The sequence below is a fragment of the Triticum urartu genome, chromosome 5, assembly GCF_003073215.2.
Source record: "Triticum urartu cultivar G1812 chromosome 5, Tu2.1, whole genome shotgun sequence".
Classification (NCBI taxonomy): Eukaryota; Viridiplantae; Streptophyta; class Magnoliopsida; order Poales; family Poaceae; genus Triticum; species Triticum urartu.
Genome location: NC_053026.1, coordinates 616,548,866 through 616,562,297, shown reverse-complemented (window position 1 = coordinate 616,562,297; position 13,432 = coordinate 616,548,866). Strand labels below are relative to the sequence as shown.

The 13,432-nt window shown below is 45.4% G+C and overlaps 1 protein-coding gene across 1 annotated transcript; it reads right to left on the bottom strand.

The window, feature by feature from the left end:
• Window positions 1-12,050: 12,050 nt before the first annotated feature.
• LOC125506311 lies at window positions 12,051-12,853 on the bottom strand. Its single transcript, XM_048671159.1, has one exon. The coding sequence runs from the start codon at window positions 12,799-12,801 to the stop codon at window positions 12,376-12,378; it is 426 nt and encodes a 141-aa protein (XP_048527116.1). The 5' UTR covers window positions 12,802-12,853; the 3' UTR covers window positions 12,051-12,375.
• Window positions 12,854-13,432: the final 579 nt, after the last annotated feature.

Here is a 13,432-nt window from a genome sequence, read left to right as displayed (position 1 = left end):
GCCAAGTTTGGGGTCTCGGATGCTGGCACTGAGCTATACATCATGGAGCAATTCTATGATTACAGGATGACTGAAGAGCGCTCCGTGGTTGAGCAAGCTCATGAGATACAGTCATTTGCTAGAGAACTTGAGCACTTCAGTTGTATGCTACCGGACAAGTTTATTGCTGGAGGTATCATCACTAAGCTTCCTCCTTCGTGGAGGAACTTTTCTACCTTGCTGAAGCATAAGAGGCGGGAGTTTTTCGTCCCGGATGTCATTGGTACTCTTGATGTGGAAGAAAAGGCGAGAGCAAATGACACACCTGCTCGAGGTATTGAGGGAGGATCTAGTGCCAATCTGGTACAGAAGAAGAACTTCCAGTCCCACAAATTCAAGAACAAGGGCAAGTTTGATGGTAAAGCAAAGTTTGATGGGAAGAACAAGACTGTGCAACACACGAACTTCAAGAAGAAGAATGACAAGAAGAAAGGTGCTTGTCATGTGTGTGGGGATCCTGATCATTGGGCTCCTAGTTGCCCTAATCGCTTTGACAAGCGTCATCCTGGGAAAGGCGGCAGGACCACTAATGTTATCATTGGTGACACTGACATGAAGGATGCTGGACTGCAGGAACTTCAACCGTGCTGATGGGCAACGGTTCAAGTGCTTCTGTTCGTGGTGTTGGCACGGTCGATCTGAAGTTTACTTCGGGGAAGATCGTGCGGCTGAAGAACGTGCATTATGTCCCCTCCGTCAATAAAAATCTTGTTAGCGGATCTCTTCTGTGTAGAGATGGCTACAAGCTTGTCTTTGAGTCGAATAAATTTGTAATATCCAAGTATGGAACCTTTGTTGGTAAAGGCTATGAGTTAGGAGGTCTGTTTCGTTTATCCTTATTAGACATTTGCAATAAAGTTGTTAATCATATTTGCAACAATAGTGAATCCAATGTGTGGCATTCACGTCTTTGTCATGTTAACTTTGGTTGCATGTCGTGACTAGCGAAGTTGAACTTAATCCCTAGTTTCACCACTGTCAAGGGATCTAAGTGTCAAGTGTGTGTGCAAGCTAAGCAACCTCGTAAGTCTCACACGACTACAGAAATGAGAAATCTTGCACCACTAGAGCTCATACATTCAGATCTATGTGAAATGAATGGTGTTTTGACAAAAGGTGGAAAGAAATATTTCATGACGTTAATTGACGACTCCACTAGATACTGCCGTGTGTATCTTCTGAAATCTAAGGATGAGGCTTTGAACTTTTTCAAGATCTATAAAGCTGAACTGGCAAAACCAACTTGATCGAAAAATCAAGAGGCTTAGGTCCGACCATGGTGGAGAGTATTTTTCCAATGAATTTGATGCTTTTTGTGCGGAACATGGTATAATCCATGAGAGGACGCCTCCCTATTCACCTCAGTCAAATGGGGGTAGCCGAAAGAAAGAACCGTACTCTAACTGATTTGGTTAACGCCATGTTAGACACATCGGGTCTCTCCAAGGCATGGTGGGGGAGGCGATATTGACGGCATGTCATGTCCTAAACCAAGTTCCCACAAAGAACAAAGAGATAACTCCATTCGAGGAATGGGAGAAGAAAAGGTTAAAACTCTCTTATCTACGAACATGGGGTTGTTTGGCGAAAGTCAATGTTCCAATTCCAAAGAAGCGGAAGCTTGGACCAAACACTGTGGATTGTGTTTTCCTGGGATATGCTTTTCATAGCATTGGCTATAGATTCTTGGTTGTAAAATCTGAGGTACCTGACATGCATGTCGGTACGATCATGGAGTCGAATGATGCGACTTCCTTTGAAGATATCTTTCCCATGAAGGATATGGCTACCTCATCTAATCAGGAGATGTCTAGTTCATCGAATCAGGAACCAGTTACAATTACCGAACCTACAATTTCGATGGAACACTTTGAAAGTCCTGTGGAGGAGAACAATGAAGTTCCTATTAGGAGCAAGAGACAGAGTACTGCAAAGTCCTTTGGTGATGATTTTCTTGTGTACCTCATAGGTGACACTCCAGTTCTATTTCAGAGGCCTATGCATCTGAAGATGCTGACTACTGGAAGGACGCGGTTCGTAGCGAGATGGATTCCATCTTGGCGAATGAAACTTGGGAGATAACTGATCATCCTTATGGGTGCAAACCTATAGGATGCAAATGGGTATTCAAGAAGAAGCTTAGGCCTGATGGTACTATTGAAAAGTACAAGGCTCGGCTCATGGCTAAGGGATATACCCAAAAGGAAGGTGAAGACTTATTTGATACTTACTCACATGTGGCTCGACTGACCACTATTCAAGTTCTACTTTCACTAGCTGCCTCGCATGGTCTTCTCGTTCATCAAATGGATGTTAAGACTGCTTTCCTAAATGGAGAGTTGGATGAGGAAATCTATATGGAACAACCAGATGGGTTTGTACTAGATGGCCAGGAAGGAAAGTGTGCAAGTTGTTGAAGTCTTTGTATGGACTCAAGCAAGCACCTAAACAAATCTGAATGTTATTAAGGAGGTTAAGAATTTCCTATCTCGCTTTTTTGAGATGAAGTATTTAGGAGTGGCTGATGCCATTCTGAACATTAAGTTGTTGAGAGACGATGATGGTGGGATTACATTGCTTCAATCTCACTATGTGGAAAAGATCTTGAGTCGCTTTGGCTATAGTGACTGCAAGCCCTCTCTAACACCTTATGATGCAAGTGTGTTACTTCAAAAGAATCAAAGAATTGCTAGAGACCAATTGAAGTATTCTCAGATTATTGGCTCGCTTATGTACTTAGCCAGTGCTACAAAACCTGACATCTCTTTTGTTGTTAGCAAACTGAGTCGGTTTGTCTCAAAACCAGGAGATGTGCATTGGAAAGCTCTAGAAAGAGTTTTGCGTTATTTGAAAGGCACTGCGAATTATGGAATTCACTACACCGGGCACCCAAATGTGCTTGAAGAGTATAGTGACTCAAACTGGATCTCAGATGCTGATGAGATAAAGGCCACGAGCGGGTATGTATTCACTCATGGAGGTGACGCTGTTTCTTGAAAGTCTTGCAAGCAGACCATCTAAAAATCTGGCAGATCCTTTTACTAAGGGTCTATCACGTAATGTGATAGATAATGCATCGAGGGAGATGGGTATGAGACCCACAATATGAGTTGTTCACAGTGGTAACCTATTCTTTGTGATCGGAGATCCCGTGAATTAGATGTGGAAAACAAGTTGTTGGTCAACTGAGAGGAGAGTATCCTTACTATTCACAATACCACTCCATGAAGATGCAATACTCTCCTAATCTGCATGGCAGATTGATGTATATCTTAATGTGTTCTAAGTGGCTTATTTAAGCAGAGATGTTATCCTGCAGAACATCTTTTGAAGAACACACCTATATGAGTCTGATTGTCAAACGTCGCAATTTATGAGAGTAGGGTTCTCTCTAGTAAACTCATGAAAGGTCACGGAGTATGACGCATAAGCTCCACCCACGGGGAAGACCCACGGTAGCCACGTATCGGTCAAGGCTTTATGTGAAGCTAGATTCGTAGAAAACTTGCAGTTCAAGTTGCTTACTAATGTAGCATAGAGTTCTAGGTGGAAGTTCAACTTAATAGTCTCCACTGCAGTACCGGTATATAAAACAGTGTTTTGAAACCAAAGGCAAATTTCTGTGTGGCTCTGGGATCTGGTGGGGGATTGCTGAAATTTAGTCTATTTTGGGCAGCTCAATAACTATTTCAGAAATTCCTAATAAATCCTAGAGGCCCACTTAGCCCATTTGTGCAAGGGATACTACTAAAGTTTAGTCCCACATTGCTAGTTTAGTGGGAGTTGGACCTTCTTATAAGGGAGGTTCTTTCCCCACTTGTACGAGCATGAGAACAAGAGGGATATCCACGCGCGCTCCTCCTCCCCGCCCGCCTCACCACGCCACGCCTCGTCACGATGCGCCATGGTTTGCGGGAATGAGCCGAGCCGATATCTAAATTTTTGTCATGCACTACGGGTATACGAAAGGTCACACGGAAGCTGAAAAGATTTTTGCGAAAGTGGAGTTCGAATGCGAATGGTGCAGCCCTTCGGCTGCTGGCTGTTCGCTTCGCCTCCGTCTCTTCGTTTCGCCTCCCGTCGCTGCCCTCTCGCCTCCTTCTCTTGCGCCTATAAAAGGGAGGTTGCTCCTCCTAGAGAGACGCACCAGAACTACTCCTTTCCTCGCCATCGGTTTCATCTCTGAGTTGTTGCTGTCTTCCTCATCCCGGCTTGCGGCGTGCACCGCACGTTGGGACAGTAGGCCTCCGAGACCGCACCTTTTGAGTCCTGTACGGGAGAAGTGTGATAAGATTTTTGGAGAGCGCTCTGCGCGACTACTGGCTTCTTCATCACGGACTCCCACGACTACTTTCCCGACGACGACTTCTTCCCCGACGTCCACTACCTTAGCAACAACATGGCTGGAGAGGATGTTGACCCCAAGTCCAGTGCTTCTGCTGCTGCTGTCCCGTATGTGTTTTTCTTCTTTCTGTCAGATGTCCTGCGACAGTTCCTCGTACTAGTACTTGCCCATACATGTGTTAGGTTCTACTCCATATATGCAACATGATTTAGTGTGTGTTTTAGATGTCTTCAGTTCCAATTCATATATGCAAATGCTAATTACTTTTCCTCCATCAGGTTGCATGACTTGCTTTATCGCGGCTATATTAGTCATGCTTTATCTAATATTTCTGTTTATAAAATTATTTAGTAAATTGCTCGTATTTCGAACAATGTCTCCACCCCAAAATACCGAGGAAGTGAGGAGTAGTACAAGCAAGGCCGTCGATCGTGTGGCGGAGAACGGTGGCGATGCGTAGGTCGCTGCGTGCATAGGCGCGCGCTGTCTTCTAGCTGTTGGATTCATCCATCGACGCTGCGGCCGGGATGAGCGGAACGTACATGGTCACTCCTGCGGCTAGCTTTAGCTAGAGGCGCCCATATGGTCACTCCTGTATAGTATATTCCATAGGGCCTTCTGCCTGCTGGGGCGGTTGGACCTTGCATACTTATGTTGGCTTGTCTCATGCAGAAGGCTGGCCCGGCCGTACGAAGATTTGCGCTGCACCAATGGCTGGCCGTGCATGGATCTGCCCGTGACAGGGAGAGCAGAGCTTCGACGGACCTCGTAATTTGCCATAATCCTAAACCTACCTCCGTACCTGCTTTAACCTCCGCTTTGCTTAATTTAAACGCCATATAAGACGTCCAAAGCGCTATGCATGTTCGCTTCTTATAGCATCTCCAACCGCGCCCCTAAGAAGGCCCCTCAGGCGATTTTTCGACCGCCGGCGTCAAAAAATCGGCTCAGTCGCGTCCACAAGGGCTCAGTTTTCGCCGGCTCGGAACAAAATTGGCGCCGGCGGACCCAATCCGAACCCGGCGCGCTAGGGGTCGCTCGAGGGCGCCGGGCGAATCGTTTTTGATGCGAAGAGCCGCGGGCCACCCGCGTCAGCGACTCGACTCTCTTTTCGTCGCTCCGTCCTCCTCATCGCCTCGTTTCCTGCGGCGAATCCATGCCAAAGCTGCGCGCTGCGTGCGCGGGTCAGCCTCCATTGATGCCTCACGGGCGGCGCAGTGAAGGCCGGGCGACGCGCGTCTCCTCGGCCGCCATGCCATCAAGCCACGCGTAACGCACCGGTCAAGCCTACTACGCGGCGCATCCGCCTATATAAGCCGACCACCAGCGCGCCGGAGACACGCACAGATACTCCACCGCCGACGCGCCCATTCCCCCCCCCCCTTCCTCCTCTCGCCGTCTCCAGTTCAGAAGAATGGCCGAGCGCTTTCCAGGCGACGGCGCGGCGGCAAATGGCTTCGGGCGCCGCCATCTTCACGAGGACGAGGCTCGCCTCCTTTTCGAGGCCGAGTACCCGGTCCCGCCGGACATGCGGGTGCCCGGTGCTTGGAGGATCAGCGCCGGCGGCGTGCCGGTGCCACCACCACCCACCGGGGCGGCGCGGCGTGCGGAGATCGCACGTATCCGCGCGTCCCTGCCGCGGGCGGTGAGGGAGGGGCCACGGTACGTCCCCGACAGCCAGCTCTGGGAGCCCTACTTCCGCCGCCGTCACGCCGAGCAGCTCGAGGCCATCAACGGCGTCGTGCCCTCCGGCAGGCTCAACTCCGAGGGCCGGCGCCGGTGATGGGGCGTGCCCGGCCGCACGTTGGAGGCCGTCCTCGAGTACATAGAGGGCGGCAACACGCCGCGCCTCGAGTACCCCGCTCCCCCGTCCTTCTCACGCCGCCGTGAAAGCTCCTGGACGCCGAGGCGCATGGAGCGGCCCGGGGCGTCCTCCTCCTCCTCCGGCCGCTTGTCGGGCTCTCCCTGCCTTCGCCCCGTCAAGCCGGAGCCCAGGACACACCTGTTAGCGCGCGCACCCGCAGCTCCGGTGTCCGTATCGGCGACTCTGCCCCCCTCCCACGGGCCGCTTCGTCCTCGTCGAGCCCAAGCCGGAGCCCGGCCTCCCCGCGGAGTACGAGGAGATAGCCCGGCGCGGCTTCTCCGACGAGGACGCCCTGCGGTGGGTGCGGGACGACTACCTCCGCGACGAGATGGTCCGGCAGCGCCGGGCCCTGGAGGAGATCGCCGCCCGAAAGCTTGGGCGCGAGGACGAGCACGGCATCGTGGTCCTCGACAGCGACGACGACGACGACGCCCCGGACCGTCCAACCCACCGCGCCAACCGGGAGAGGGATGCAGCAGGGACGGCGGCGGCGGAGACGACGACGACGACGACGGTGGCGACTACACGCGGTTCTACCGCCTCCTCAGCATGTAGAACTGCAAAGGCGGGCGGCGGGCGGCGAGGTACACGGCGAGGAGCGGTGATGGAGACGGCGGGGGCAGCCCATGCTAGTTTTTTTCGTTTTTTGTAAAATATGTTTAAATTTGACAGAACTCGCCGATGTTTGCGTTAAATTTGAACCGTGTTTGTGCCGTATTTGATTTTTTTTTAAACGTGGGCGCCGCGACTGGGGGCATCACGCCTCCAGTGCGCGGTTTAGCATCGATGTGCCCCAAAGGGCGATTTTTAGCCCCTTCGGGCATCAACGGCTGGAGATGCTCTTAGCAGTTTGGGCTGCCGGGATGGGTTGCCCCAACGTGGCACGTACAAAACTAACCAACCGAGCCAGTACTGCTTGCTGGTTTAATCATGACATTGCACCCAAAAATATCCGTTTCGTTTGGACCATAAGATGTGAGCTGACGAGTGCCTACGCCCTAGCTTGGAGCGTCCACTGATTGTTACATTTGAGTTACCCGGCCGGTTGAAATGACGGCTGCGCTATCATGCTCACATAGTCACAATCAAGCTCATGAATTCATCAACAAGCCTCAAGTCTAACCGCACACGGAAAGGATTTTTTTATTCTAGTAATAAGAATGCCCTTATAATTGTGCACTATGACCGTGTTCCGGGCTTATATCGATTTAATAACGGACTTTTCCTGTACCTTTCTTCTAGAAAAAAACTGTGCTTGCAAGCCTTGCCAGATAGATGCGCTCAGTACTAGCAAAAGATACTTCAGAACGTATCATTAGGCTGCTTAAATATGTTTACAACTACCAGTTGGAGCTCAGAAGAGGATTTATTTGATGCATGATTTCTATTTGAGTATCTGCACCCCTAATTATGGGAATGTATTGTATAATAGTGTGACCATATGGCATTACAAAGTGAAGCGGGTTTTTGGAGCAGTTTTTTTTTGTGTAGCTTACATGGTTACTTATTTCATCACCAAACTTCACGCATGTGTAATATACATCCATATTTAACATATGAAAAAATGAGACTTTTGTGAAACTTTAAAATACTCCCTCCTTTCCGGTTTATGGGGCTTATCTCAAGAAAAAAATAATATAAATCACAATTATACTAGTTACCATCAGATGCTCATATTTCAAGGTGCACTAAATCACTGCTTGCAGGGATCAAGAGAAAACTCACCGATGCATGTAAAAGTTCTTGGTCATTTAGTGGTCATATATGAATGCATTGTAATTTATCTATCAATAAACACAACTTTTTGAGAAAAAGAGCATATTAATTAAGTATTTTTGCAAACTATGAAATTATCCCACCACTCACCATCTACCTTGGTTGGAGATATTTTCAAAGAGCCCTATAAACCAAAAAGAAGGGAGTACCATTCTGAGACTATTCAAAATATAGTGCTCACTGGAGCACATGCACCAAAGTAATTTTTTGATCTACAAAAGCAATATATGATTAGTACTAGAGTGAGAATTAGGCCGGAGAGGCAACATAGATGACTATATGCTCGCAAAGTTGTGGCTCTACAAAGACTCAAAGCTCTAGATACGTTCCCAAATCTTCTCTTATTGATCTAGGGATTACTTTATAATTTTAACATGAAACATTATGTAAGATGTTTGTACGCAGTTTTGACTCTTGATAAAATGCATGCCCGCTAAGTTAAAAAGGAAGAAGAAAATTTTAGGTCTGTGCCACTTTCCATTTCCTATCTTCGATGTCTTCCACTTAAATTTACCAAAACTGTGGCTTGTGCCACTAACTGTTGCAAGGAAATTAGCCACAAGCCCCTGCTTGCCATCTCCGTGACTCACCCACAGGTCATCCCTCGTTGTGGTCTCCTTAATCATGTGCCACTATGCATGTTCACTCCTTAGTTGGGGCTGCCTGAATGGGTGGCTCCCACATTCAAAACCAATCAACTGAGCTAGTAGTAATAGTTGGCTTAATCATGATATATCACTAAAATTAACCTCTTCATTTGGACCATTAAGATGTGAGCTTTCTCATGGAAACAAACCCCGAGTGTCTATGTCCTAGCTTGGGTGTCTACTAATTGTTACATATGAATTACTTGGTTGAAAAGATTGTTGCACTATCATGCTCACAAGCGACAAGCAAGCTCATAAATCCATCAACAAGCCATAAGTCTAACTACACAAGGGGAATGGAATTTTTTTGGTAGTATTGATGTCTTAATTGTACACTATATATATGGTCGTGTTTCGGGGTTTATTTATTTAAATTGGGCGCTTCTGGTGCCTTTATTCCAGAAAATTGTGCTTGTAATTAAGCCTCGCCACATAGATACTCTCAGTATTAACAAAAGAGATTTCAAAACGTATAACTAGGGTGCGTTGAGATGTTTACAGCTGCGGACAGGGAGCCCAGGAGAGGATTTATTTGATGCATGATTTCTATTGGAGTATGTGCGCCCCTATACATAGGGATATAATGTACAATAGTGTGACCATAGGGCATCTACAAAGGCTATATAGGATTAGTATTATTATATAGTAAGAATAAGGCCGGAGTGGAAACATAGATGACTATTTGTGTGCAAAGGTGTGGCTCTACAAAGAGCCAAAGTTCTACATACATTCCCAACCCATCTCTTATTGATATATGGATTACTTTATTAATTTGGGCATGAAAATTTATATAAGCTGTTTGTAGGGTTGACTTTTTATAAAATGCATGTTTGAAAAGAATCATCAGTTGTATTCTTTCTTCATACGTGTCCTTAATAGCCTTCTTTTTCTCGGATTCTGGACACACATCAATATACGGTATATTGTATTAGAAGAAGAATGCGGAGAAGACTCAAAGTTACGAAAGGCAAATCAACTAAAATCTACAATGTTAGCGAAGCAAAAGCAAAATAAAGGGAAAAAAATTTAACTAGAACAAAAGAGAAAGAGTTAGCAAGGGTTAACACTCAATAATTGTGCTAATTGTCAGGAGCCCTACAGTGGAGATGTGGCCCCTTTAATATTATATATTTTCCAAAATTCAACCTGCTTCTTAAGTTTGACCAAGTTTATTGGGAGACATCAATATTAATAGTACCAAATAAATACAATGTGATGTGATGTATTATTTTGTATGATAGATGTTAGATATTATTTTCTATAAACTTCGTAAAAATTAACCAAGCTTGGTTTCTGAAAAAAATGTGCTGTATTATGGAATGAAGGGACTATCATTTAAATTACTATAAGTTACATAATACATATATTGAGGGTAAAGCTAATTGTTGCCAACTTTCTTGGGAACGCTGAATTCAAACTCATCCAGCTTTAATTGGACGTCATCGATGACCAATTCATATTTTGGTCAAGGCCAAAAATTGCAAAGTATTTCAAATTTTCACTCCTAGGAAAAACATGCATGCTGGCTTAACACGCCTCATCAGACGAGCTCTACATATATGTTAACCAAGAGTTTGTGAGGATCACATTTAGGTTTAAGCTTTCTACTTCCCTCGACCCTGCTTAGTTTATGGGAAAATAGAAAAGGTATTTTCTCTATATACACATGAAATATTAATTAATTTTCTTCATAACTATGCCATCTCATCGGAGTTTGAGCATAGCTAGCTGTATATGGTACTACTCATAAAAGAAAAAGCAAAACATCTGAGCGTCGATCTGACGGATAATCTTTTTATTAGTAGATTGCAACCATTAGATACATAATTGTTTCTAGACATGTCGTGTTTGTTAGATCTACATAATCACACCTAAATAGATAGAATATGTTTGACCACCATAACCGTACCTAAACAGACCACATCCATAGATTGCATCTAAACATATCATAACCCATTAGATCTACATAATTTTATGTGACCATATCATAACCCATTAATACATAATCATATCTAAACCTATCACATCTAGATCTACGTGCCATTTTCAAAAAATTAATCTAAATAGCCATACATAAAAAACTGCATTTGTTAGATCTTCATAACTGTACTTAGAGAAAATTAATCAACCGATAGATCCTCATAACTTTGGCTAAGTAAATAACAACCAATATATCACCGCAGTTGCATTAAGATATATCTCCAATGAAAATTAGTTGTAAGTATCCATGTTAATTATTAGTGTGACTATAAACGACAAAGTAATGTAAAACCTAATAGTAGTCACCACCACACACATATATACAAGGTGTTAATTTAATGCAATGGAGTTCATAGGGGTCTATGAAAAATTATAGTCGATGAACAACTTTCTCTTACCATCCAATGATCTGTAGACAAATAGTAATATTAACAGCGATATGGGCAGCTACGCCAAAAAATGTTTGTACTAAGTGATTAGACACCAACATGAGCATCAAAAGATGAGTACATAAGTAAGTGTTGATTGTTAGAATCAAAGGCTAGAGGGTTCTTTATGAAAGACCGGTCTAGTTTTATCTGTAAGCATGAATCTTAGGGCAAGCCTACTTTTTTGCGAGAAGGATAACGTGAAATCGGACAGCTCTCTATGTAGAAACCAAGACGGACAGAGATCTACAGACCTACATTAGCGAGTACAAAACTGTTGACCTAGCGGGCATGCGTGCCAAATACAGGTTTGTCTTATTGGTGTGCTCAGAACTCCACGCCGAATTGTTGTTTACTGAGAGAAAAAAGAATTGACCCCGTCAGTTCGTTCGTAGACAAGTGTTTCATAATTCTTTTTGATTATTTCTTATATACAAAATAAATGTCCAACGCACAAATAATGTGTATTTTGCAATGAGTGGTGTAATTAGCATGCAAAAATGTCTAGCGAATACTCAACACACTAGAGATGATGCACTTTGATTTGCGAGGGCCACCATGCTGGCTACATTCAAGAATGTGACACACACTAACCATAATCTCTTCTAGGATTATATTTCCAAATCAAGTCATTTGATATGTGCATGTTTTACATTCATTTTCTTTACCTTAAAATTCACTAATGTTGTGTTCAAATGTGGAAATTTCAGAGGACATTGGACTGTCTCTCTAAGTGGGTGTTGTAGTGCTCCTACTAGCCAAATCATACACACAAGATGCTAGCTTCTCCTAGAGATCAACACTCGATCTCGTGTGGCAGATTGACTGGTTGTATACGTGCAACTCAGCTTTGTATATACGAACTAGCTGTTAAACTCAAGATCTCGCTGGCGCTCACAGTTACACAATAGACATTAATCAGGTACTACAAAAAATATACACTCATGGAATATATATTTGAATCACTTGAAGAAGCTCAGCAATGAAAGCATACATAGAACAATAGAACTGAGTAAACAAGAAATCGAAATTTCCGGGCTTTCGAATGAATAAATGTAAATTACCACACGTTCTTTCTGGTCAAGGAATTTCATGAGAAAAACTCAACTGAAAGAAGAACATATGAATCCAACACACGCAGAGCTTGAAACAGGCAAGCATAGAAGCAATTTCACAAGTACATATGTATCAGGAAAGAAGACCTTATAGCATATCGAAACAGCGCGGATGCGCGAGGTCAACTAGCAAATCAGGGCGGGTAACTGGGCCGGGATCAGGAACACATGAGCAGATCGATCATAGCCTGAGAGCCAAGTCCACCTCGTCGGCGGCGCCGTGCTCCGACGATGTCCTGCCACGCTCGCACGCCTTTCCAACAGCGGCAGACTTCCACGGCTCCGTCCTTCTCGCCTTTCCATCCGCAGACAGGAAATCGCCGCCCCCTCTGCCGCCATACCCCGTCTGGCCCTCATCCTGCGCTGCAGTAGGCGCACCGGCACCGTGCGTGCGCGCTGCGGCGGCAATTAGCCGCCGGCGCTTGGCGACGCTGCGCTCGTGCTTGTGCGCGTTCTGGTGGCCGCCGAGCGCCTGCGAGCTGAGGAACTTACGGTCGCAGTACGCGCAGAGGAAGAAGCCCTCATCGGGACCCGGTGTAGCCGGGATGAGGAGGGTGAGTTCAAGGTTGAGCTCATCCTGATCCTGCTCGCCGGTCGGCTGTTCCATTCTAGTTATGGACTTGCTATCGCCTATGAGGCTGAAAGGTAGAGACTAGAGAGTAGAGAGTCGACCAGAACTTATTAGCTCGCTGAACAAAGGATTAAATACACGGCTAGCAGTTTAGCACTGGGCACAGAACGGTTGTTGCACTCTTCAGTGGAGTCACGTGTGCGTCAGACTACCCACAATGGAAGTAATATAGACAGAAACATCACACATATTTAGATAAAATAAATGATATGGTAAACAATAAATGAAGAAAGAGATGTATGTGCTAACATAGCTAGTTACTACTAGTTTGAGTAACATCACACATATCAAGGTAAGATGAGTCTACAGCCTAATACTTAAAATATTGCATGTTACTACACATATGTTACTCCTCATTATAGAGGTAGTAACATAGAGTACTAACATGCCCATGTTACTACTCTATATTACTACCCATTATGGCTAGTCTTAATTTGCTTCTTCTTTTTTTGCCGGGGTTGGGCGTTAATTTGCGGAAGAGCAAACATGCGGGATGTCGAGGCCAGGCCTATGGCCAAAGTCTTTTTCACCGACGTCGGTACCCTCATGGTCGCCGGCACCCTTCCTCTCCGAGCCCAGCTCCTCACCTGGACGGCCCCCGGCCTCG